General features: G+C 53.2%; 2 protein-coding genes across 2 annotated transcripts in view; one reads left to right on the forward strand and one right to left on the reverse strand.

The window, feature by feature from the left end:
• Positions 1-19592, forward strand: part of INPP5F (inositol polyphosphate-5-phosphatase F) — an 83986-nt gene extending 64394 nt beyond the window's left edge. The window contains exons 12-20 of the mRNA XM_058671569.1: positions 1025-1145; positions 2299-2427; positions 4417-4534; positions 7443-7641; positions 14171-14242; positions 15096-15169; positions 15535-15663; positions 16577-16664; positions 17990-19592. Coding sequence (XP_058527552.1) covers positions 1025-1145; positions 2299-2427; positions 4417-4534; positions 7443-7641; positions 14171-14242; positions 15096-15169; positions 15535-15663; positions 16577-16664; positions 17990-19127 — 2068 coding nt within the window. The 3' untranslated portion in view covers positions 19128-19592. The remainder of the gene's footprint in view (positions 1-1024; positions 1146-2298; positions 2428-4416; positions 4535-7442; positions 7642-14170; positions 14243-15095; positions 15170-15534; positions 15664-16576; positions 16665-17989) is intronic.
• A 1800-nt stretch (positions 19593-21392) lies between these two features.
• MCMBP (minichromosome maintenance complex binding protein) overlaps positions 21393-26787 on the reverse strand; it is a 44102-nt gene continuing 38707 nt past the window's right edge. Inside the window, exons 12-16 of the mRNA XM_058671281.1 lie at positions 26289-26454; positions 24495-24628; positions 23660-23824; positions 22466-22554; positions 21393-22270 (exon numbers count right to left, since the gene is read on the reverse strand). Of these exons, the coding sequence (XP_058527264.1) occupies positions 22144-22270; positions 22466-22554; positions 23660-23824; positions 24495-24628; positions 26289-26454 (681 nt within the window). The 3' untranslated portion in view covers positions 21393-22143. The remainder of the gene's footprint in view (positions 22271-22465; positions 22555-23659; positions 23825-24494; positions 24629-26288; positions 26455-26787) is intronic.

Here is a 26787-nt window from a genome sequence, read left to right on the forward strand (position 1 = left end):
TCCATCTGTTGGTTCACTCCCCAAATGGCCACAAAATGGCCAGGACCCGGCCATGCTGAAGCTAGTAACTTCATGCTGTTCTCTCACATGGGCCACTTGGGCCATCCTCTGCTGCTTTCCCAGACACATTAGCAAGGAGCTGGAACAAAAATGGAGCAGCTAGGAATTGAACTGGCACTCATACGGGAGGCTAGTGTTGCAGGCGGTGGTTTTACCTACTTTACCATGATACTGGTCCCAGCTACTTCTTGTCGTTTTGATGATCTCTGGCTGAGAAGCCGCATGCCTCACCTTGTACCGCTAAGCGTGAGGTGAGAGGAAGAGCATTTTTGGCTTTTGAGTGCTGTTCACGGTTAAGCCGGGGCGGGTGACATGCAGTCACATGCTGTGGGACCGTTTCTTTAAGGACACAAGTTGGTCCTGTGTCGTGCTCGACCTGTTCTCTCTCTTCTTGATCATGGCCTCCACTCCCCCAGTGGGAAGGCAGGCTTGGGAGTATCAGGACTCATTTTCAGAATTATCAGAGAAGAGAAACGATTTCTAGACCACAGAAGGTAGCTGTAGAAAGAAAAAAAATTGGCTTAAAGAATAGGACAGAACATTCGATTGCATTTGAAGAGCACACGGGTGGCTTAAGAGATGAAATGGACAAAGCGTGCTGCGTGAGTCCCAGCTGCGCCGTGAAGAGGCTTAGCTTTTCAGGCAGTTCCGAGGCAGCCCCACTTTGAATCAAAAGGGAGGGCTGGAATGGCAAAGTGCCTTCTGGCTTTTGGATGTCGATTCTGTCTGGTAGCTGTGTGCCTGCGTGCAGTACATTCACTGTGTACCCTCAAATGGGGTAAGTTACCGTCCTTACCAAGTTACCATGTATGTCACCAATAGTGTAATAAGGGAGTCAATGTCTGTCACAGGCTATTTCAGGCTAATTGATAGCCAATGTTGCCGTATATAAAAAATTTTGGTTTTTGGGAAACTTCCTTGGGTGCTTCATGTTGTGAACTAATGCCATGTTGTTTTTGAAAAGGGTTGATCAGGCTGGGGTGATCTGTAAGCAGGAAGGGATCTTCCGCGTTAACTGCATGGACTGCCTGGATCGCACCAACGTGGTGCAAGCCGCCATAGCTCGGGTGGTCATGGAGCAGCAGGTAACTGCAGGTGCACATCCCAGAATGCCGCTCTTCCACATGTGGGTGCAGAGCTGCACTCTCTTCTCGCCTTTCTCGCGTCCTATAGAATGTTTAGGGCACACAGACCTCCTGGCTGTAGAGCCTGGACTGCACCTCCCGGGAGAAGAGCTGCATGAAGTAGTGTTTCTCGAATGCTCATTTGCCAACCGAAAGGGCCGCCATCCCGCAGTCTGCCGTGCAGCATATGTGCTCATTTGCCTTTTTTCTCGTAACTGCAAATCCACACTTCCCGCATTTGGTGCTGCCAATCCACATACCCCACTGTCTGCCTGCCTAGCCGTCTCTGCCAGGAGGGGGCGCTCAAGGGGGCTCAGGAGGAGGAGGGAGGACCGTGCCCCTCCACCTGTGCCCGTCTGGTGTGCCGTGGCATGTCTAACACTGCAGCACCAGCCTCCTCCCTTTGCGCCCCTGCTGTTGGCATGGATGCTGCTGCTTCTATTGTCTCTCCTCATTCTGTGACTCCAATGTCCCCTTTTGGGTCTCACAGCCTTCCAGCAACCAGAAAATGAACCCCTTGTGTTAAATTCCTGAGCTGGAAATACATGGCTTGGCTTCTGGTTTTGTTTCTCTGCTGGAGCCTTCTGTGTCCTGCATAATCACGTGGTGGGGTAGGCAGCTGGGGTGTTAAATTCCAGCCCTGGCCATATCACATACGTGGTGTCAGATTCCATATAAAGAGCTTAATCCCTTTGAACCTCAGTTTGTCATTTTTAAAATGGGAGTGGTGTAAGGGTTGATTGTCTCGCGTTGTTATGCATTTTTTTGTAAGCAAATAAAAAAAAAGTACTCAGCCCTCCAGCTCTGTCCCAGAGTGAACGTTCACTGCCCACTCAGTCCTGCTGCTGTTACTGCTGTTTCTTGGGGCATTTTTGCTGCTCAGTTCCACTCACAGGCATATTTAAGTATAACCTAGTGAGGCCACGGGTTTGTTCAGCAGCAGTCATGCAGGTGTGTGTTTCCTACAGTGTTTTCCTATTGTTCATTAGAACCCATTCCCTTTAGTGGAGGACCCTAGACCTTCTGTGAACATGTTTCCTTTTCCTGCAGTACACATGTTGTACCAGGGCTCCCTGGCTTGTTTCCAGTTAATCCGCCCTTGTGTTCATTTTAGCTCAAAAAATTGGGTGTGATGCCCCCAGAGCAGCCGCTGCCTGTGAAGTGCAATCGGATCTACCAGATAATGTGGGCGAACAACGGCGACTCCATCAGCAGGCAGTACGCTGGCACCGCGGCCCTGAAGGTAGGTGCACGCCAGGAGCGCTGGGCCAGGCTCGGTGGGACACGGGTGGGCTCCAAGTGGCTTTGGCGAGGACAGAATGCCCTGTGGGCCCCAGCTGCTATCTCTGTGGGGCTGACTGCTCTCGGCAGGTGTGGCAGGCGGAAGTCACCTGTTCAGGTTCCTGGATGATATGAGCAACAGGTCGTCCTTTAGAGCAGGAGGTGAGCTGGGAGGTGTGCAGGAGGAAGGGGAGGGGGACGGGGAGGAGCAGGAGCATTTTTGGGAGCAGCCCCTCTGTTTCTTTAGAAGGCCCCACGTGGCCAGAGCTGCGTTTTTAAGGAGGTCTAGAAATGTTGAGTGACGTGGGAAGCGGCTGGTTTCGAAGGCTCTGTGAACCCTGACAGGACTGCCCCGCCGCCCTGTGTGCTGGTGTGTCTTCACCTTGCGTGGCAGCTCTGCCTCCGCGAGCCCCTCCCCCTCCCCGCCCCCTCGCGAGTCCGTGGGCATGATGGCAGCCCTGCGTGGTAAGTCGTCCTCGATGGTCTGAGCGCACCGTGGAAGTGTGTCGCAGGTGCTGACTCAAGGCTGTGCTGGAACAAGGGTTGATTTCTTGGTAAAGACCTTTCAGAGTTCCCGCCGAGCTGGTCTTCACAGCACTTTGAGTGTGAAAATAGTCCCTGATCCTTGCTAATGAAATGTTTTCTCTGGGAAATGCTCTCTGTGGGCGGTAGGACGTGGCTGAATTAGTTTAAATTAGATTTAGGTTTATTTTTCTTCAAGGTATAGCTGATCTCAGGATATTTCTTAAAACAAATTATCTTGTCTAGAGCCAGCAGACCGTAAGTAGTGCATCTTTTCAAACGCACTCTATTGATTGATTTGACAGGTAGAGTGACAGAGAACAGAAAAGGAGTGAGGCAGAGATCTCCCGGCCACTGGTTCACTTCCCAGGGCCCACAGCAACCAGGGCTGTGCTGGGCTGAAGCCCAGACCCAGGAGCTCCATCCAGGTCTCCTGTGTGGGTATCAGGGGCCCAGGTACTTGGGCCTCTCCCTGCCACCTTCCTAGGTGCATTAGCAGGAAACTGGGTGGGAGCAGAGCAGCTAGTATTCAAACCAGAACTCTGATATGGGATGGCAGTGTTGTGAGTAACAGCTTAACACACTGTGCCACAACACCACCCCTGTGTCCTTTTTGATTGAGTGGTAAATATCAAGTGATTAAGGAAAGTGAACTTCAGAAGTCCTTTTATAGGTTTTCTAAAGAGAAGCGCTTTCCTTTTGCCCATGAGATTTCCAACTTCTTTAGCACCTGCTTCTCTGTACCAGCTGTGCCTTGCTGTGCTGTATAATATTCTGTAATATTCTCTGTGGCTTACCTCACCGACAGCATGTTTTTCCTACACTGCCAGTTTGGGACCAAGACCTGTTCCTGAAACTGTCTTGGGTAGAAATAGTGAGTTTGGGATGGCTGGGCTGACTACTATACTTTGTTCACACTGCCCTAAAAGCTTTGTTGTGAAAAGCAGGGGAGGCAAAGCAATTAGTGTCTTCACTGAATTGTTCTGCAGGTGATTGTGCTATGCAGTGATGTTGGAAACCTCTGGTCTTCCCCTCTCTACCCAGATGTACACACAGGCACACACGTGCGTGCACACACACAGGTCACCCCCATTACAGTAAATACCAGAGAGCCATCCATATTCCTCTGCTTTAGAAGTTTGGTCTTTGATTATTAGACAGGTGTGAGGGTGGCAAGTCATGTTGTTTTGGAGCTTGTTGCATAACTGGCTTTGTAGCTCCTGCCGTGCCAAGAAGGCCTGGCTGCAGAGCCCCCTTCATTACAGTGAAGATGTTGAACTCCGCTGGGCTGCTTGCACCAGTCAATTCCTAGCAGACACTGCGACCACATGAGAAATGATTGGAACCTGTACAGTTCCAGCCTTAAGGTGAATGTCGTGGAAACATTCTTGGGTTTGAATAAATTGTAAAACTTATTTTTTCTTGACAGGGTGACTTTACAAGGACAGGAGAAAGGAAGTTAGCAGGAGTCATGAAAGATGGGGTTAACTCTGCAAATAGGTACTACCTCAATCGATTCAAGGATGCTTACAGACAAGCTGTTATAGGTAAGGCGCACTGGGGCTTTGTTTCCCTTTCCATTTCTTATTCCTTCTCTGACTACTTTTTCAGCAACAGAATTTGTGCCTTGTGAAATACATGTGTTGCTATAATGTGCCTGCTACCCAATGCATTGAAATTTTTATACGGTTAGAGGGTAAGGAGTGTTTTCAGCCGGAGCATCTGAGGAAGCCATCCATTTCCACCCACATGTCTCAGTTTGCTGCTCACGGAACAGACCACAGGGTGAAGTCCATGGAGAGTGGAATGAGCTGCTCTGAAACGGCTGGATTCTGTTTGCTGTCCATCACTCAAGGCCAAGCGATGTGACAGGCGATCTTCTTTAAACCATCATCAGGGCTTGTTGCTGGGGGCACATCTACCGTCCCTTTTCACAAACGTAGTTGAGCAGTAACGCCAGATTGAGAGATGATCCTGACCAGCTCTGACACTTGTTCTTAGGGGGGAATGGGAAGATAGATTGTCCCATATAGATTTCATATATTGGCATGCATTTCTATTTTTCTGAAAATATTACTTGATAGGATTAAAGTAAACGGGAAGCGTTCTGGCTTAGAACTAGATGCAGCACAGCTGACCTGAGGTCTTTTCTAAGGTCCCGTGTTTTGGCGGTCGGCACTGTGCTATAGCCAGTAAAACTGTTGCTTGTAGCCCACCATCCCATATGGCACCAATTCAATTTCTGGCTGATCTGCTCTGACTCAGCTCCTGCTAGTGTGCCTGGGAAAGCAACAGGATGGCTGAGTGCTTGGGCCCTGCACCTGTGTGGGAGACCCAGAAGAAGCTTCTGGCTTTCGACTGACCCAACTCCAGCCGTGACCACCATTCCAGGAGTGAACCAGTGGATGGAAAACCTCTTTCCCGCTCTCCTTTGTCTCCCCACCCGCTTCCTCTCCATATCTCCACATAGTAAACAAATCTTGTTTTTAAAAAAATGCTGGGGCCCGGCACCGTGGCCTAGCAGCTAAAGTCCTCGTCTTGAACGCCCCGGGATCCTATGTGGGTGCCAGTTCTAATCCTGGAAGCTCCACTTCCCATCCAGCTCCCTGCTTGTGGCCTGGGAAAGCAGTGGAGAACGGCCCAATGCATTGGGACCCTGCACCTGTGTGGGAGACCCGGAAGAGCTTCCTGGTTCCTGGCTTCGGATCGGCACAGAACCGGCCGTTGCATCACTTGGGGAGTGAAACATCGGATGGAAGATCTTCCTCTCTGTCTCTCTTCCTCTGTGTATATCTGCCTTTCCAATAAAAATAAATACATCTTTTTAAAAAAAATGCTGGTATTTTCCCTCTCAAAGTGGTTGGGCCTGGACACAGGCCAGCAAAGATCTCAAAGGTCTGGTATGAAGAACTGTAACTATTGGCCAGAGATTGAGGGTGTGTGCTATATGAAGAACCAGATCTTGGAAGAAACAAGTGTCATGCCCTGTGTGTGCCGGTGACCCAGCAGCCTGGTGGTATGGGATGGGGAACACAGGACTTGTCCTGTTCTCAGATCAGCCATCCCTCGCCCCACCTGCCGCCTACTGCAGAAGCTGCTTTTCTTCACATTGGGGCCGTCGGGGCTGGCAGCAGCTGGACTTACTACTTTGGCTAGCAGGACTGGGGTCAGCAGGCTTTTTTCTGGAAATCCTCTTGAACCTCACAGGGAATGAGGTCGAAGTGGTTTTTTTCTTTCTTTTTTCTTTTTAAAGGCTTACTCATTTCAGAAGGCAGAGTTATGGCTGGGGATAGGGCCTGGGAGAGGGTTAGAGAGATCTTTGCTCTGCTGATTCACTCCAGATGACCACCGTGGCCCAGGCTGAGCCAGCCTTCCTGTCTTCCTGTGCATGTTAGTAAGGAGCTGGATCAGAGCAGAGCAGCCCACACTGAAGCCTGCCCACGGCACCACAGCTGCAAGCCCAGCCTACTGTGCTGTGGGGCTGGCCCTACCTCAGGCTTGAGAAACCACCACAGGTGCTGGCGTGCCCTGTGAGGACCACTCGGGTCCCAGCTGCTCCACCTCTGGTCCAGCTCCCTGGCAATGCACCTGGGAAGGCAGCACACGATGCCTTCCGGGGACCCCTGCCTGAGACTAGTCTGGTCCAGCCTCGGCTGGTGACCATTTGAGGAGTGAGCCAGTGGATGGAATATCTCCCTCTCTCTCTTTGCAACTTGACCATTCAAATAAATGAATCTTTAAGAATAGAAAGGTTTGGGTGTGCTACACCAGGAGGAAATCAGCTTATCTATTCAGATATTTTTGTCTATTTTTTAAATGTTGCATTATTTGAAATATTTTTAAAAACCATTTCTATCTGCTTGAAAGAGAGCAACAGAGAAAGAGCTTCCATTTGTTTCAGTATCTGCAACAACCTGGACTGGACCAGGCTGAAGTCAGGAGCCCAGAACTCCAGCCAGGTCTCTTGCATGGCTGCCCGGGACCCAAGCACTTGGGCTGCTGCCTTCCTAGGAGCATCAGCAGGGAAGGGATTTTCAGAGTAGCTGCGAGTTGCACTGCCCCTGTGGCATGGCATGCAGGCCTTTCAGGTAGAGACTGCACCACGATGCCTTCCTCTTGAATTCAAGGAAGTCCATTGATTTCAAGCTGGGATATTTGTCATTCAGTTGCAGATATTTATGTGTATTTTGATACAGATAGATGAACTATATTATTTAACTTTTATGTTGATACTCTTGAAATACAAATTTTAAAATGATCACGTTGTTTGTGTAACTTTTATTGCCTGTAATTTTGGTGTCACAGCTAAGAATCTTGTCTAGTTCAAGGTCAGAATGATTCATGCTCATGTTTCTTCTCAGAGCTTTAGGCTGTTAGACTTTACATTCTCTTTTGTCTTTTAAAACTACGTCAGTGGAGTAAGATGACAAATGCATATTAACACTTCCGTCCTAGATTTGATGCAAGGCATTCCAGTGACAGAAGATCTTTATTCCATCTTTAACAAGGAGAGGGAGCATGAAGCCCTGCATAAGGAGAGCATGAGAAGCCACCAGGAGCTCATCAGCCAGCTCCTGCAGAGCTACATGAAGTTACTGCTGCCTGACGATGAGAAGTTCCATGGCGGCTGGGCCCTCATCGACTGCGACCCCAGGTGAGCCCACGTGGGTCCTGCTGCCTGCCTCGCTCACCTTCTTTGTGGGCTAGTTGCCCATATGAACGCGGCGCTGTCCTCGTGCTGTGGGCCTGGGTGCCTGGTGCACAACGGTGCAGAGCAGGGCTGGTGGCTGAGGCTGGGCTCCTCGCCTGGGGACATGAGCAAGGAGAAGCGGGAAAGCCTGGTGATGAGGAGAAGGGCTCCTGGCGGGTTTTTGTTTCGTTGTTCCATTCATTGATTTGGAAGAGCTGGAGAGAGAATCTTCGTGCATGCAGATCACTGCCAGCATGTGGGGGCAGTGACCCAAGCGCTCGGCCGTCTTCCGCTTGCCTTAGCCCACCAGTAGGGGGCTGAAGGAGCGCAATGGGGACTTGAACCAGCATTCCAAGATGGGATGCTGGCCCTTGGAGCTTTATCTTACTGTCCATTATATGTATTTAATAAAAGGGACATTTGATAAGCTAGAAACTGTTAGTATTTACGTATTTTAAAGGATTTATTGGTTTTTATTGAAAAAGCATATTTACAGAGAAAAGCAGAGACAGAGAGGAAGATTTTCCATGCACTGGTTCACACCTCGGATGGGTTCAGGGACCCAAGCACTTGAGCCATCCTCCATTGCCTTCCCAGGTCATAAGCAGAGAGCTAGATCAGAAGTGGAGCAGCTAGGACACAAACCGGGCCATATGGAATGCTGGCACTTGCAGGTGGAGGATTAGCCTGTGAGCCACAGCACCAGCCCTCCATGTTCAAGTGAACCAAAGCAACACTGTGGAGTCATAGGGAGAACTTCTGTAATGTTAACCTTGTGGCTGATTTCACTTTGATGGTAAATATTGTACTATGGTAAGACTAAAAGTAATAGGTGAGGTCTTCCTCACACACAATTTAGCAGAGTTCTGTGTTCTTAATTTAAGCATTTAGAGAAAATGCAGTAGTCTTTTTATTCCTATTCAGAAATATCTGCAGGCAACATATGCCCATTTTGCTTAAGTTTTTGCAATTAAGAGATGAAACTTAGATCCAATACTATGAGATCAATGAAACCAGGATAGGCTGGCTGCCGTTTTGTATTGGCACGTTGCATCTGACTTACTTCCAATCCTGTAAACCTCAGAGAAGATTGACAGAAGTATTCAGAATCACTCTATCTGAAGCTTCCAGCAAAATCTGTGTGAGCATGTTTTGTTAGGATTCATTGGGAGCCTCTGGCAGAGCTTTGTGTGAACACTCAGTTACTTCTAGCAAAGGTGAAACAAGAATAGCCAGGACCACATCATCTTTCAGAAACCAGCTGTTGCGCCCCTCCGCCCCGCCCCTACACCGCTGCAGTGGTATAGCGAGCTAATTCTCCACCTGCAGCACCAGCATCCCATGAGAACACTGGTTTGAATCCCGGCTGTGCCCTGTTAATGGCCTAAGGAAAGTAGTGGAGGATGGTCCAAAGCCTTGGGCCTCTGAACCCATGTGGGAGACCCAGAAGAAACTCCTGGTTCCTGCTTGACACCAGCTTCGCTTGGCCATTTTGACCATTAGAGAAGTGAATCAGTGAATGGAAGATTTCTACCTCTCTCTTTCATGTAAAAATGAATAGATAAATCTTTTAAAAATCACCTGTTGGGGAGCTCAGACCTAAGCTTCCAGCTCCTTCAGGTTTACCTCAGGAATGCCAGAGTGCTGGTCTCTCTTCCTCACCGACAGGATGGAACACTCTCCCTTTCTCCCTCCCCCGTCTCTGTCTCTCCAGCACTTGTACTCCCACTCCGTTTAAGCCCGCACCATGGCATGTGGCTTTCTGCTAACGGGCTAACGATAGCTTCTGCTGCTCCTTGGCTAAAGCTCTGCGTGCTGTTTGCTGGGACATCCACTGTCCACAGCAGAGTGCCCGGTCCTGTCCCAGCTCTGCTCCCAGGAACCCTGGGAGGCAGCAGGTGGTGCTCTGGGAGTCGGGACCTCTCCCAGCTCTGGGGCAGACCCTGGATTAAGCGCTCAAGAGTGTCCTCTAAGATCATCCCTTGCCGTGTACCTTGTCAAAGCCTACGTTACCATCCTCATCCTTCTGCTTTGTGGTCACTGTGTGCCAAATAAGTTTATCAAAACAGAGCCATTGGTTTAATAGCTTTCTTTAACCTTTATCCTTTGGGAACCTGAGAATCACTGGCTAAGGTTCTGTCTTCCCTGCTGGGGTGACTGTGAGTGTGCGTGTTCTGTAGGAACATGCATGCCAGTGCCTGACGTGGGCTACTATGTCTGTCGCCTTTCAGCCACAAGTCCCCAGCCGAGTCTAAGGCTGAAGAGGCAGTGGTGCCCCATGATGGGTGTCTAGATGGAGCAGAGCAGGGGCACACGAGGGCCCCACATGGGAGGAACTTGCGTGTTGACTGCTCCCCTGAGACGAGACCTCGTGGCTGAGAGCTAAGATGCTGGCAGGACCAGACTGGCTGTGTCTGACACTGGTGGCGATACTGGCTGCCTGCCCGTGGCTCCCACTGTGAACAAGTGTTTTCCTGGAAAATGTTTCCTGTGACCCTTTGGGACAGGAGGGGGTGGCTGGACCAGACAGGGAGTTTGATGTGTTGCAGCCAGCAGCTTCTCGGGTCACACTTTGGTTGGTGGTCTTGCGGGGAAGGACGGGTCTCCTCAGTGGTGCTGTTTTTGTGTTTTCCATGGGAGGCCTTTGGTCGGGGTCCAGCTGGGCTGGCGTTGAGGATGGGCTTACCTCGAGGTGTTGGAGCAGCAGCCAGTGGTAGTTCTCCCTGGTCCTCCATGTGTTTTCCTCTCCTGTGCCTTCTGGATGAATCTTTTAGGATACATCTGAGGCTTCTTTAAATTTGCTGATACTTTTCTTTAATTTGTAACACTCAGGCATCTCTTGCTGGTGCAGCTTCCCCCTCTCTTGGTGTGTTTGGAAACCACTCTCAGGCCAAGTTTGCCTCACAACCTTTGCACAGCCCCTCAGCAAAGTGGGAAGACACAGTTAGCAAACAAGAGGCAGCTCTGAGTGGCTTCTGGGACTCAGCAAGCCAAGCTGTAGCATGGGCAGCGCCGCACAGGTGGGCATCAGCAGGCAGCTGTCTGCCTCGGCCATCCCTTCTTGGACTTTGCATCTTCAACAGCTGCGTTGAGCCAGAATCCCGCACAAGCTGGCTGAGCTGCACGGCTCGGTGACTTGGGGTGTGTTCACGGAGTTGTTCCTAGGCTACCAGAGCTGACAGCAGAACGTTTCCATTACCCCCCAGGGGACCCGCACACCCCCCAGCTGGCCCTTCCCTGTCCCCATACTTCCAGCCCTCAGCACCCACCAGTCACCAGACCTCCCCGGGTGTGCCTCTGGAATCCAGCATGGTGCAGTGGCATGTACCCCTGACTTGGGTGAACATGCACCTTGAGTTCATGGCACCCGATGGATTCCTGGTGCATTTCCATTGTCCATGGTGTCCCATGCTCCATTGTAGGCAGCCAGGGTGTTCTCCAGGCGACATACCTAAGAGCAGCTGGGGGGTAGGGGCGGGATCCCAGGCGCCTCGGGAGAAGCTGCTGGCTCCCACCCCGTCGGCAGTGGCTGTCGCCGGTTTCCACAGCCCTCACCTCCCTTCTGGTTGCTGTCGCCCAGACCCGTGGTGTGCGCGGCATCAGGCTTTGGTCTGCTTTTCCACATCCAGGGTTGGTTGGTTTGTTTTCCCTGTGCTCCTGGGCCAGTTCCCTCTTTCTTGAAGAATGTCCGTCAAGCCATCTGCTTGCTTTCTAACGATGCGGTTCTGTTGCTGAGTTATGAAGTGGTGCGGGACTCAGGGCTAGGAATGGATGCATGTGGAAGAGGCAGGGTTGGGCCCTGTCATTAGCTCCATTTCTGAGGTTTTGTTCGTATTTCTGGAAATACCGCACCCAGTTATTCAGGTACCTGAAAGATTCGGCGGAGGCCAGGCCCTCCGCACCTGCCCTTCTGGCCCCGCCACCTGGCCATGGTCAGACTTGTGTTCGCTCCCGCCCTTAGGGCAAGAAAATTTGGGGCGTAGTGCTGACGGGGAGGAGGGTCTGGAGGGAATGCGGCAATGCCCCTCGCGGCAGCGCCCCGCACCTCAAACCCCAGGGGCTTCTGTGCGCACTGCTGCCCGCACCGCAACCCCCGACCCTCAGGTGGGGGCAGTGCAGGGGACAGGCGGCCACAGCACCTGCCCGCTCCCTGCCGGCCAGCCGGGTCCCGCCTTGCACCTGCCCACGCCCCTGTGGGCCAACCAGCCGGGTCCCGCCCTGCACCTGTCCGCGCCCCTGTGGGCCAACCAGCCGGGTCCCGCCCTGCACCTGTCCGCGCCCCTGCCGGCCAGCCGGGTCCCACCCTGCACCTGCCCGTGCTACTGCCGGCCAGCCGGGTCCGCGCCCCTGCCGGCCAGCCGGGTCCCTGCCCCTGCCGGCCAGCCGGTCCCTGCCCTGAACTTGTCCGCGCCAGCCAGGTCCTGCCCTGCACCTGCCCATGCCCCTGCCGACCAGCCGGGTCCCCGCGCCCCTGCACTGAGGATGCGGGCGCAGGCGCGCTGGCAGCCCGCCGCGGCGGAAGTGGGTGGGACTTGGCGCGGCCGCGGCGCAGTTGCCGCAGTAGCCACCGCAGTCACTGCAGGCGCGAGGTCTGGTGCAGGCGGCCGCGGGCTGCATCCTTGACACACCGACGGACGGACGGACGGACAGCTGAGGCCACCATGCCGCGCTCCCACCGGCCCCCGCCGCCCGCGCAGCGCGCCGCGGCCGCCAACGCCGCCGCTGCCGCGGAGCCCAAGTCGGACGGCGTCCTGGCCATGACTTTCAAGATTTTTCTGCTTTTTGCAGGACTGATGGTTAAAGTACCCGTAGGGTTGTATTTTTCCTGCAAGCTGCTGCTTTTCCAGAGTCTGATGCTCATGTCCCCCGAAGACAGCGCCTTCTACGCGACCATCGTCGCGGTGGTGGGGCTGCATGTGGTCCTGGCCATCTTCGTTTTCATCGTGTGGAAGGAGGGCTTGCCCCAGTGGCGGGAAAGCAAGAGCGAGTAGTGCCGCGCCGGGCGCTGCGGCGGGGGCGGGGAGGCTGGGGCTGCCTGAGGGCCTCGTTCCTGGGCCATGTGCGCTGTGTCGTGGTTTGCCTTTTCATTTCATTTTTACTTTTAAGGGGAAGGGTGGACGGGAAGGGTCATTCAGTCTCTGCTGCAGCTAAGACTCCAGGGACCGTGGGGGTGGGGGGAGGACCGACATTTCCCGACTGCCGGTGCTGTGCCAAGTGCTTTTTAAGTTCGGGACTTAATGCTTCTGGCTGAGGATCCTGCCGACCGGTACTAATACTCCCGCCCGCCTGGGGGGCTAGGGCCAGAGCCGCACTGTCACTAGTAGGAATGACAGAGCGGTGTTGTGACGCCATGTCTAAGGCTCGGCCGAGGTGGCAGTTCCCCGAATTCGCGTGAGTACCCGCGCCCAGGAGTGGCAACCCACCGCGGCGCACTGATGGAGCTGCTCCGGCCCCCGCCTGATCACCATGCACCTGCTGCCGCCCACACGCTTGCTCCTGCGGCCGGCCTGGCAGCTTAGTGTCTCCTAGTTGTTGCGGGGAGGGAGGAATGCTGCTCGCAGCGGGGACCCGTGAGAACCCCGCACTGCGAGAAGTCCCCCGCCCCCCCCCCCCCCCCCGGCACCTGCAGAGCCCACGGCCTCGAGCGCCTCCCTCCGCCCAGGGAGCTCCCTTCGGTGCGAGCACCAGGCACGCAGCCTCCTTTGCACTCTCGTTGGCCACTTGTTTCCCAGCCGCGTTTAGACTGGGTCTGCTGCAGCCGGGCGAAATCCTGCGGCAGGGGCGGCCCCCCAGGTGGGGTTTGGGGGCCAGCCCGCCGGTGTGGCTGTGGCTCCCCCTGCTGACGGAACGGCCGCATTCACAGAGAGAGTAAGTTTCCCCAGGCAGTTTGCTCCAGCCTGCGCGGGTTTGTGCTAGGTCCTTGCAGGGGCCCTGTCTCACTCGTGAGAAAGCAAGGACGCGCTGCTTACTGCGGTTGCAGCTTCTCGTTCATCCGCAGAGCCTGAGTGTGGCTGTGATATGGCAGGGTGAGCTGGGGTGAAGGAAATGCCTATTTGTTGCCTGGAAGCCAAGAGGCCAGTCAGTCTCTAGTGCGTAAAATGCAGGCTGGGCTGCATCTTTGCACATGAATGTTCTGTGGGGATTCCTTCAGAAGACACATTGCGTGCAAGTGGACCCACAGCCCAGAGGTGCGGGCTCACGGCTGACGTGAGGGAATGGTTCTCCCTGCACAGCCGCTCACTCTCGCGTCCCAGAAGCCGTCCTGCACCGTCTGCCCACTCCCCGACCCCCGACACCCTCCTCTGCGCCTCAGGTCCTTTCTCACCCCCACCACATCTCCCGGAGCCCAAATCGGTGTGTTCGCTGTTTTCCAAATGGGTGCATTGTAAAACATTCCAGCTCAGGGGTTTGTTCTCCTGCTTGGCGCGTGGGTGCTGGGCCACACGCGGGTGCCATGCCGACGCTGAGACCCCGTGTCCCGTTTGGTTCACAGCCTCGTGGACGCCACTCATAGGGACGTGGACGTGCTGCTGCTGCTTTCCAACGCTGCCTACTACGTGGCCTAGTAAGTCTCTAATTAATTAATGCCTTTAATTTTGTTTTAGAAACTTAAGTACATTTCTGTTTTTAGGAATTTATAACAGAATGACAGAAATTGGTTTTGTTAAATTTTTCTTGAGTCACTTTGATTTTTCTCACTTTGCACACATGATCCTGGCATTAAATACTGGCTGTGTTTATCTGACATTGTGGTCTCTGGACCTTTGTCACTCCTGCAGTCCCTGTGTGTGTTTACCGTCCGAGGCCATGCGCCTGCACTTGCATCCGTGGGCCTGTCTCCCCAGCTCAGCGTGTGGCACGCGTCGGGGTGCTGCCAGCTTTTCCTTTTATGCAGACAGCGCATGCTTGTGCACACCCACACTTCCCACCAGTTACTGGGTGTCCTGAAGTGGGCGACCCTCACGCTTGCTGTTGGATGTGTCTGCAGGGGCACTGATGGGCAGTACTCCCTGCAGACCCAAGGGCTGGGCCCCTCTGCTGCAGCAGCGGCAGCTGCACACACAGTTACGTTTAGCTGGTGTGAACTTGCTTTATTCAGTTATCAGCTCAGACACCTTCTTGGCAATAGATCATAAGGAATTTTCTTCCAAAAAAAGTTTTTATAAAACTGAAATTATTTTTTACCTGGCAATTGATTTCGTTTTTAAGGGTAAGATCCTTTAGCCAGTTTTCCGTTACCTGTTGATTGACATTTGCTTAACCTGGAATAGAAATGCTTACGTCTTTAGTCTCTAATGTACTGGAGAGTGAAAAATTGTGTTTTCCCTGTGTGGAATAGTTTGCTGTTGTGAAACCTCATCTAACAAACCAAATCCTTTTGTTGTTTTAATTCTCTTCTCGCTCTTTCCCTTATCTAGTTACGACGATGAAGTTGATAAAGTAAACCAGTATCAACGACTAAGCCTGGAAGACCTGGAGAGAATAGAAATAGGTAAAAGTTCCTGTGCAGCGCACATCCCGGAAGGAGATGCCGCTGCCTCCGAGGGGTCTCCTGAGTGCAGCAACCCAGAAACCAGAGGGAGGGGCCCGCTGCCTGCTGCTTAGATGGGTAGATCATTCAGTGGTGGCAGTTGCGTTCCTGACGTACTGCGCGAGAATTAACTTAGGGACCAGGAAAGATGAGAAAATGAATTTAAGGAAGGACTTTTACAATTACCCAGCTGGTGTTGTGATTACCAACATGTCGATTATGAAGAAAGTTATACCAATTGGCGAGCTTGTGTTGGTTCTATAGGAAAGTGAATGTTATGTAGAAGTAGTCATTTAGACCTACTCCCTTGGGTTTTGGGTTTTCAGGTCCCGAACCTACTCTCTTTGGAAAGCCAAAGTTCTCCTGCATGCGACTACACTACAGGTGTAGGGACACCAGTGGCTACTTCCACACACTCAGAGCTGCCATGCGCAACCCGGAAGAGGATGGAAAAGGTAGGAGGTGAAATCCCTGTGAAGGTATCGCTCTGTTCTCTTAGCAGCCGTGTGGGTGGCTCTGTGTGCTCAGTAACACGGACAGAGGATCTCTGTGGGCTTTGTAGTTGGAGCTGGGGACACAATGGTGTAGCTGGCCCTGCAGGAAGCCCTTGTCCTGGTGGCAGTCAGGGAGTGAGCCTGCCTTGTTCACAGCTGCCCTCTGGGCATCCAGCTTCGTGCTCAAGCGCATGCATGTTACAGTGCCCGCTGATTGTGGGCTCTTGTGCCATCACTATTCTAGTATGATTCTTCTAAAAAAAATCTTTTAGGAGCCCAGCATGGTGGCTCAATGGCTAAATCTTCACCTTGCAAGCCTGGGGTCCCATACAGGTTAACAATTCATGTCCCAGCTGCTCCACTTCCCATCCAGCTCCCTGCTTGTGGCCTGGGAAAGCAGTAGAAAATGGGCCTAAAGCTTGGGACCCTGCACCCACATGGGAGACCTGGAAGAAGCTCCTGGCTCCTTCTTTGAATAGGCTCAGCTCTGGCTGTTGCAGTCATTTGGGGAGTAAACCAGCAAATGAAAGATTTTTTCTGTCTCTCTTTCTCTCTGTAAATCTGCCTTTCCAATAAAAATACATAAATTAAAAAAAAAAAAACCCACACACTTTTGAAATTCTTGGGGGAAACAGTGGGCAAGTAGTGGTGTGTAAGGTATATCTTATGAGCGTGTGGTGAACGTCCGGCCTACAGCCTGGCTGGGAGCCGTGGGCATTGACGTGGGGTGCCTGGGTCCCTGTGTCTGGCTTGCAGACACCCTGCAGTGCATTGCACTGACATGGGGTGCCTGGGTCCCTGTGTCTGGCTTGCAGACACCCTCCAGTGCATTGCACTGATGTGGGGTGCCTGGGTCCCTGTGTCTGGCTTGCAGACACCCTGCAGTGCATTGCCGAGATGCTGCAGATCACCAAGCAGGCCATGGGGCTGGACGTGCCTGTCGTCGAGAAGAAGCTGGAGAGGTGAGCACAGCCCCGGGTGGGAGCAGAGGGCTCTCCCCGACGCTTGCTTCTGACTCGTGGGGCGAGGGGAGAGGCCACAGTGGCGCTGCAGCCTGGGCTGTCTAGTTCTGCGACCCGTCACAGGTTGCTCAGCTTCTATCCTGCAGTCTCCCTCTCTGAGTCCCTCATGTCTTCAATCGTGCTGGTGAGTATCCAGGTTGATCGTTTTCCATGTGAAATTTTAAAGAACTACATGACTGAAAACAGTCAGATAACAAAAAATGTACACGAATCATTGTAGCCCAGCAACTCTTTTTACAAAACAGTTGCTCAATGCTCTGAGGAAATTACCTGCTCCATTTTGGGGGTAACGCTGGGCTAGGCAAGCCCCTAGCACTGTGTCTCCCCTGTGTAAGGGGCATACTAAAAGTGATGGCTGAACCCAAGCATGCTCCAGGAACACCTGGCACATAGCTGTGACACCCAATTGTCAAGAAGTTGACTTGCTGGCTTCTTTCTCTTATTAAAAAAAAAATAAATAGGGCCCGGCGCAATAGTGTAGTGGTTAAGGTCCTCGCCCGGGATCCCATATGGGCGCCGGTTCTAATCCTGGCAGCCCTGCTTCCCATCCAGCTCCCTGCTTGTGGCCTAGGAAAACAGTGTAGGATGGCCCAAAGCCTTGGGACCCTGCACCCGTACGGGAGACCTGGAAGAAGCTCCTGGTTTTGGATCAGCTCAACTCCAGCCATTGTGGCCACTTGGGGAGGGAATCAGCAGACGGAAGATCTTTCTGCCTCTCCTTCTCTCTAAAAATCTACCTTTCCAATAAAAAGAATAAATAAATCCTTAAAAAAAAAAAAAAGACATGATCCACATCTCTGTCAGGCGTTCTCCTGTCACGCTTTGGGTAATTCCTTAAAACACGGTCACCCCCAGCAGTGGAGCTCAAGCGGAGAGCTGTCCCCACACTTTTCACACCACCACCAGCTCGCTGGGCTCACCTGCGGCCTCCTGCATCTAGACCGACTATGGTCACCTCCGAAAATAGTTCAGAAGACTTGGATTTTTTTCTTGAACAACAGAGCATTTTAAAAATGCCTCTAGGGTACCTCTCCAGGTTTAGCTGTTTTGATACCCAGGGTGCTGCCTTCTGCCCAGGTGGTACCGTTGAATAATGGGATCACAGGATGCCAAGGCGACATTCCTAGTCGGCTCTGGGGTTACCGGAGTTGATTGATTAGCCATGTAGTGCTAGCATGAAATCGGGCAGAGCATTGTGCCTCAGCTCAGGGCTCGGCTCGGCTGTCGGACTGCGCAGGCTCACTGTTGTCTCATCTGCTTTGCAGGAAAAGCAGTAAACCTCATGAGGACATCATTGGCATCCGATCTCAACACCAAGGCTCTTTGGCCCAGGGAAAGAACTTTTTAATGAGCAAATTTTCCTCACTTAATCAAAAAGTGAAGCAGACCAAATCTAATGTAAATATTGGCAGCTTACGAAAGCTAGGCAACTTCACAAAGCCTGAGGTGAAAGTTAACTTCCTGAAACCAAACTTGAAAGTCAATCTGTGGAAATCAGACAGTAGCCTGGAGACCATGGAAGCCACGGGAGGGGTGGCCAAGAAGGGGCAGGCCGAGTCTGACGGGGACCTGTCTTCCGACAACGAGTCCTACCACTCGGACGAGTTCCTGAGCAACTCCAAGTCCGACGAGGACAGGCAGCTGGCCAGCCCTGCAGAGAGCACGGGCCCGGTGGACTACGTGCTCCCCAGCTGCGGCATCATCTCCTCGGGGCCTCGCCTGGGCAGCCGCTCGCAGTCGGTCAGCAGCGCCGACGTCAGCACGCACGCACCTGCGGGCCCCGGGGGCGGGCAAGGCCCCGAGTCGCCTGTGAGGAGAAGCCCCTCTGCCGACAGCGTCCACGCGCTGGCCGGCTTCGCCAAGCCGGCGGATGTTTACTGCCACCGATTTGTGCAGGATGCGCAGAGCAAAGCGACCCAGCCCTCGGGGACCAGCCTAGCGGGCCTGCGTGCCACCGAGGGAGGCCGCCAGGCCGTCCAGCGAGCTTCGGGTGAAGCAGCGCTGCCAGGGTGCGCAGAGCAGATGCCCTCTCGGCCCTCGCAGCTCGATGTGACGCTGCCCTCCACGGACCCGCAGTTGTTATCGGTGGAAGCAGCGCACTTGGCGTTGCCTGCCAAGACGCCGAGCTCCGGTTCCAGTGCGCTGGAACCGGAGCTCGGGCCCCGGGTGAGCCCGTCCCCCTCGGAGGGCAGTGGCAGCCGGGCCGTGTCTCCCTTTGCGAAGATCCGAAGTTCCATGGTCCAGGTGGCCAGCATCACCCAAGCTGGACTGAGCCATGGGATCAACTTGGCCGTGGCCAAAGTTCAGAAGAGCCCCGCGGAGCCCGAGCTGCTTCCTGAAACCCAGCGGAACGAACTGAAAAGTATGTTCACACAGTGTCAGACACGAATCATTCAGATTTAGTTTGGAGCCATGAAGACACATTCAGTGGCTTTTATTTAAAAGTTTGAAGAGTAATCTTCACCGGTTACGGTATTCGAACTTGTCCTGGTAGGAGTCGAGGGATCTGAGATTGTAATTATGTTTGTCCCAAGTCTTTGCAGGAGCCTGCCCCCAGCAGGTGTTGAGATGGCAGCCAGGAGCAGAGGTACTGCCCTCCTCACCATGTGCACCAGGCGGCTGGTGCCAGGGCCCTGCTGCGGAGTGGCTGGGTGGAGCTGACCAAGAGGATGGATAAAGGGCGGACACATTGGGGGACGAGTTTTCTAGAATTACGTTTTGTCAGTTAATTCCTGTTGACCGCTACCAGGTAAATTACATCTGTGCTTTTCAGGGGCTTTAAAAGTGTTACAAAGAAGCATTTGAATACTAAAATTATTTCTGATGATTTAACCAACCATTCCTGTGATGCTCTAATATGTTCTCATTTGACTTTATCCGTGCCACCTGTGCACCTCCCCGGGTAGGAGCCTCAGGTCCTGCCCGTCCGAGGGTCCACCTGAGGCTCAGCTGGGAGCAGCAGCACCCGCTGAATCTCGTTTTAGGGAAGATGATTATACGTATCAACTGCCGGAGGCCCGAGGAAAACTGCAGGTTTTAATTTTTCCAGAGGCGGGAGGGAGCATTCCGCAATGATTCAAAACTGCTAACTGGCTTTAGGACTGTGACTGCGGCCCGGTAGGCAGCAGCTGCACGGCGTGTCCCGAGCGTGTCTGTCCTTGTGGCTGCTCTGTGTTGACGTGACTCTCAGCTGCATTCTGTCCGCTGTAACCGGGATGAGCATTCCACCTGTGGTATTTATTAGTGGTATCTGTTGGGTTTTTTTAAGTGTTAAATCTTGTGACTATTAAAGTATCATTGTAATTTAATGCGACAATGTGTGAAGAGTGCTTGAATTGCAAAACTGCTGTGATTTTCAGTCAAAGAAATTTGCTTTACAATTGAGTACTTCATCTGAGCAATTCCAAATACTCCTGAGGCCTCTCACGATGAAGTGGCTCACAGGCCCTAGCTGAAACCCAGACACTGATACCCGGACCGTTGCTTCTGCTTTTAGCAGCACTTCAAGACCCAGAAGACAAATGTTCCCCAACATAAGCCAGTGCTTGCCGCAGGGAGGGACCAGACAGGCCGAGGAAGCTGCGGGCGGTGGTTGGAAGGCACTGCTGCTGCCGTTACAGCCCCTTGCCCAGTTTTCTCATGAATAGGATGAATGTCCCACCCCAGGCCTACTGCCTTGAGCACCCACGGCCATGCACAGGGTGCTCTGCCAGACGGGACTCACTGTGGGGCAAACCGCTGGGCTGTGGGCACTGGCTGGAGTCCTGGCTGCTCCACCTGCAATCCACCTCTCTGCCGATGGGCTGGGGAAGCAGTGCAGGATGATCCAGGCACCCACATAGCCTTTGCACCCATGTGGGAGACCCGGGTGAAGCTCCTGGTTGCTTCCTGCTCACACAGCCCTGCCCGTTGTCATGGCCATTTGGGGGTACACCAGTACATACAAGATCTGCCTCTCTTCCCTTGAACTCTGTTAAAATCAATCAATCTTCCAAACAACCCAGGAGCCATGCACCCTCCCCACTGGGAGCCGAGCCTTGCAGAGCCCAGGACCAAGCCTCGCCCATACCGAGGTGGGAGTTAGAATTCATGACAAAAGCCCAAGGTGCTGGTCATTTGGGAAGTTTTTATTTATTGGAAAGAGGGTTCTCTTAAAGGAACTTTTCTGCAAGACCAAGCAAATTGCGTATTTCTCTTTGGTAAATTACAGTTTACATTGGCACAATTAGACTCACGGTAACTGGTCTACTTTGTTCTAGGACAAAGAAAAGGTATTCTCACAAATCCAGTTGAACGTTTTATTTCTAAAAGTTTAAGGAAGGTCTAGTCTACCAGTTATAAAAATGAAAACCAGTTAGAATTCTAATATAAACATTATTTACATTAGTTTATAAAAATAGATTTGTGTTTAAGAAAAGTTGAACTAGGAATTTTTACTTCCTTCACCAGCACACCAACTGCCTCGATTTTTCAAGGTTGAGTCCACGTCTGTCGATTTAGGCCTTACAGGAAAAATGTAAGGGGTCACTTCATCTACTTCCAACTAGGTAAGTTACTAAAAAAAACTAACGAACCTGCGCGCTGCCAGCGTTAGGAAGGAGCCCTTGCTGCTGCAGTGGCCCTGCAGAGCGCTCCTCCCCAAGTCTGCAGGTTACACTGTCAGCTGTGCTCAGGCCTTTTCTGGAACAGTCCCCAACCAAACACCATTTCTTGGGGAAACGCGACAAGAGGTCGTCTCCCCCCTGCACGTCACTAACTTGGCTGTTTCCTGTTTGGGCAAAACCCAACGGGAAGTTCTCTGTCCCCCAAGCTGAACTTCCTCCCCTGGAAGGACTAGCCCTCGTGAAATTATCTTTTTACATATAAAAAATGACACAGTGATTCCTTCAGATTACTTGGCAAAAGAAACAGGCCATGCTGTTGTGTCAATTGTTGAGTCCTTCTGGTCCATGAAGCCCAGAAGCCAAAGACTCTGTCACCGACTGCCCGTACCGCAGCCCGGTGCCCAGGCAGTGACAGGCCAGCGTGCCGGAGGCTGCGTGAGGCGGGGCAAGAACCCTGTGCCCAACCCGGGGCCAGTTAACCGCACAGTCTCTGACTGGCAACAACCTTCCGATGAGCTGAGCAGTTCAACAGCTTGGCCTGTGGTGTGGCTGGAGCTAAGGGAATGGGAGCGTCCACAACATTATCAACAGTAAACATTTAATATCAAATACACTTTTATACACTTACTAATTTATATAATTATAAAACAAACCTCAAAAGCTCCATAAAATCAGTAAGGTAAAAGCCCTATCATAGAAACTTCAGATGTCACCAAGCTCAATTTTGGGAAGTCGGTGGTTTTTAGATACAAACGGTCTACAAAACAAGGTGGTGTGAATGGCACTCGCTGCCTCCTCCTCCGGGGATCGCGTCCTTAAAGCTCATTCCCGTTCACACATTTCTGCTGCTGAAGCCGGTTCCTCCGCAGCGACTCCAGCTGCTTGGCTCGCAGCCACCGCTCCCGGGACAGCGTCGTCTGACCGGCGCTGAGGGACAGAAACCTGGGATGGGGACAGAGGCGCTGTGAGGACGGGCGAGGGCGGCGGCCTTTCAGCCGGAAGCCCCGGCAGGCCCAGACAGCCCTGTGCACCTGAGCACCGCAGCCAGGGCTGCTCAGGAGGGCTCAGCTGGGGCAGCGGAGCACACAGCCATGGGGAGCCGTCCCCAGCCCGGCACGCCCCTCCACGCCTGCTCACCGGGCCACCACGAGCAGCTGGTGCAGGTCGTCGGCAGTGATGCTCTGAGGGTCGTTCTTGCGCATTTCCACGAAGTCATCTTCCACTGCCTTTGGGGAGAGGAAACAACACCTGTCTTCATCAGGGAGGAGGACACGCCAGCCCTGTCCCTCTCATACACGAGAGTATGGGCAACAAAGATGGAGAACTCAATGGCACAGATGGAAATAATGTCCCCAAAGGGGCTGACAGCCCATGAGTGCCAGTTCAAGTCCCAGCAGCTCCCTCTACTGCGCCTGGGCAGGCAGTGGTGAGGACGCACGGGCTCGGGCTACCCACGTGGGAGCCCCACACGGAGAGCCAGGTGCCGGGATGCAGGGTGGAAGAGATGTCTCTCTTCCTTTCAATTACAGAATTTTTTAACATCCCACTGAAAAAAAATATTCTCAACAAAATGAAATGCAGCTCCATTTGAGAAGGCCACAGCAGCTTCAGGCAGAGGCTGCCGCCCACGCAGCCAAGAGACGGGAGTGGACGTGGCAGAGCAGGTGCCTCAGACCAGCACCACAGTCGAAGCAGCAAAGCCCAGTAGTTCCCAATGCTGAGAATGCACTGAACCCTTACGGCAACCTCGGGAGCATTTCCGAAGGCAGAGCCGGGAGCCTTATTGCGTGTCCTGGTCCCACGACAGCCAGGTGGTCCCTGCAGGCAGCGGAGCAGCCACCATCCCACCTGGCTGGCAAATCCTGGACAGCCCGGCTGCTTCACTGTCCTTACTGACCATGACTTGGGGCCTGCCCAGGGGGAGCAGCCTCTTTCAGGGCACCTATCAGAAACAACCACAGAGTAGCGAGCCACAGAGATGTCAGGTAAGACAGTGGGCAGAGCCGCAACCTGAGGTGCCAGCATCCCAGGTGGTTGCCAGTTAGGGTCCTGGCTGCCCCACTTCTGATCCAGTTCCCAGAGGATGGCCCAAGTGCTTGGGTCCCTGGACACAAGCAGGAGACCCGGAAGAAGCTCCTGGTCTCAGCCTGGTCCAGCCCTGGTCACTGTAGCCATTTGGGCCATGAACTAGCAAACAGAGGAGCCCTATGATTTCCAAATAAATACATTTAGAAAGAAAAGATGACAGAGAAAGCATCAAAACCACCTCAGGAGTGACCGCACTTACGGCAGTGGCTCACCACACAGCGGCCCAGGCACACCCGCCCTCACCTTGGTCACGTCATCGGATATGGTGTAGTCCAGGAACCTCAGCAGGGTCAGGTAGACGCGGAACTTGTTGAGCACCGAGGGCAGCACGGCGGCCAGCAGGCTGCTCATGTGCTCCTCCATGTTGGGCGGGATGAGCTGCGGCTGCAGGTGGATCTGGCAGTCAGCCTGCAGGGAGGCACACACTGTCTCTCCCGAGCCCCAGACACGCATGCAGCCCCCTGCAGTACACGGAGCTTGGCATGCTTCCCTGCCACTGCACCAAGCACCTCGTCCAAGTGTTGACCTTCCCAGACGGCTGAACCCAGGCTCCTCCCCAGTCAGGGCAGGCACCTGGGAGCCAGCAGGGACTAGAAGCCTCTTACAAGATCTCCCAGACACTCCTCAAATAAGCCTGGCTGAAAACTAAGGGACAGGGGCTGGTACTGCGGCACAGCAAGTAAAAGCACCGCCTGCAATGCCAGCACCCTAGATGGATGCTGGATCGAATCCCAGCTGCTCTACGTCCGTTGCAGCTCCCCGCCAACCCTCCTGCGAAAGCAACAGAGGCTGGTCTAGGTACCTGGATCTCTGCCACTCACATGAAAGAGGAGAAATGGAGGGGACGGGGCAGAAAGAGGCAAAGGCTGCAGTCCCTCAGGGAGGGACCAGCTGTGGCCGGTGGCTTTGCGGACACCTGTTTCCCTACAGACAGCTTTGTCCCAGAGAGAAACAAAATCATCGATTCTCTCATTAACCAGCAGCAGCCACAGGGCTGCACACTTGACCGCCAAGCAGTGCCAGAGCCCAGCTGGGACAGCAGTCTGTCCAGATGGACGCCCCCTTGCACCCAGCCTACCGGAAGGAGGGAGCGGCCCTCGGAGGTGATGAGGACGTTGATGTTGCAGGGGAACTCCATCTGGTGGTAGTTGAAGTCGTAATCCACCTTCTGCCAGGTGATGAGCTTGCTCAGGGCGCTCACGTTGTGGACACCTAGAAAAGCAAGATGGCCGGTACTCAGGCACCGGACTCCGGCATCAGAACACGTCGTCATGCTGACGCGGGGGATGGACAGGAGGCCCCAGCTGCTTTAATAAACGGCCCAAAGCCCTGTCCGTTTACTAGCCTGAGTCAATGTTCCTTGAGGGGATGCTTCACAGACAGCGGTCAGTGAGAACTAAGGGGAGGAGACAGAGGTGCCCCAAGATCCACAGCTCCCGGTCAGGCTCCCTTCTGGGACAGTGTGTGCAAAGGGCTAGAATAACGTGACAGGACTAAAACATGTGCTAGGAGATAAGACAGGTATTTTTTGGGGGGTAAATAAATAAAATAAAAGATTTATTGATTTAAAAGGCACATCACAGGCACAACAAGAAAATGAGATCTTCTACCTTCTGGTTCATTCTGCAGATGACCTCAACAGCCAGGGGTCAGCTAAGCCACAGCCACGAGCTTTCTCTGCCTCTCCTATGCGGCTAGCAGGTACCCAAACCCTGGGACTATTTTCCACGGCTTTTCTCAGGCCATCAGCAGGGTAACTGGGCAGGAAGTGGCACAGCTGGGCCACGACCTGGTACCCATGAGATGCTGTGTCAGTGCCAGCCCCAGAAATTGTACCGATTTTGCTCACTCTCATCTGCATTAGTTCTTGGTCTACCCTGACCTCTTGAAGTACCAGGAGCAGTCTGCCCTCCCCATTCCAGCAGGGACAAGACCATCTGTTTTCCCGCACATTTTGATATGCCCCATAACTGAGGTTACTTCAAATTATGTGGCCTATTAAAATGCTTTTTGTTTTAAAGATTTATTTTATTTTTATTGCAAAGTTAGATATACAGAGAGGAGGAGAGAGAGAGAGGAAGATCTTCTGTCCGATGATTCACTCCCCAAGTGAGCGCAATGGCTAGTGCTGTGCTGATCCAAAGCCAGGAGCCAGGAACTTCCTCCGGGTCTCCCACATGGGTGCAGGGTCCCAAGACCTTGGGCTGTCCTCGACTGCTTTCCCAGGCCATAGGCAGGGAGTTGGATGGGAAGTAGGAGCTGCCGGGATTAGAACTGGCGCCCATATGGGATCCCGGCGCTTTCAAGGAGGACTTTACTTGCTAGGCCACCGCAACCGGGCCCCTGTTAAATACTCTTTTCAGAGATTCTCTGAAGAGATATTTTAACACTTAAACTGAGGGGCAGCAGCTTAGCAGAGCAGGTGAACTGCTCCTTGGGATGCTGGCATCCTGTGTGGCGTGCGGGTTCAGTCCTCCTGACAGTCTTGCGAGCACACTGGGAAACAGCGGGCAACACAACACGGGCAGACCCCGACGGAGCGAACCATGGGACGGAACCGCACGCTCTCATTCTCTCTTCCTCCCTCTATCCACTTTTCAAACAAAATGAAGCTAACAAACCCTAAAAGGTTTCATAATAATAGGAAGTAAAGTATGTTTTCATATATCTTCTCTACGCTTTTCTTTGGATTCAACAGTTGAGTGAAGACAGAACCTCCCCTGCTTCGGCCTTCAAGAAGTTACCCGTTCCACACTTCAGGAAGAGGAGCGCTAAGACACAGGCCTGTCCTCAGACGCGCTCAGCACGGCTCAGCTTACACCCGGCTCTCACAGCGTGGACGGCGGAGCTGGGGGATGCGAGCCCGCCCTACCTGGGCTGTCCAGCTGGCCCTGCTCCAGCAGGGTCTCGTCAATGACCAGGGAGGTGTTGCTGGGCAGCTGGAGGAGTCCACTGACCAAGCGGTTCGCAGTGTAGTCTTTGTGGGGGATGAATTTCAAATGGTTCATGTTCTCGATTGTCATCTGGAGGCGAAAAGACTGCAGAGAAGGTTCCTCATGAGCAAGGATCAGTTACAGTGAATGTCTGAGGAAGAGGCAGCCAGTGGCTTCAGCTGCATGCTCACCACAGGGCGGTCCCTGTGTGGCCCTCACCACCACACCAACACGGTGCCCAGGCACTGGGAAGCAAGGGCAGCCCTGCCTCCCGCCAGAGCTGGCAAGGGGCCCTGGCCTCAGGCCACATGGCCTCGGCTATGGGAGTGAGGGTCCTGCACTTCCAAATTCACTTAGATTTAAGATTTGAATGCACACAAAGGATACCAAGTTGTATAAAAAAACTGGTATCAACTTTTAAGGGAGTCGCTGCAATTA

The sequence above is a fragment of the Ochotona princeps genome, chromosome 13, assembly GCF_030435755.1.
Source record: "Ochotona princeps isolate mOchPri1 chromosome 13, mOchPri1.hap1, whole genome shotgun sequence".
Taxonomy (NCBI): Eukaryota; Metazoa; Chordata; class Mammalia; order Lagomorpha; family Ochotonidae; genus Ochotona; species Ochotona princeps.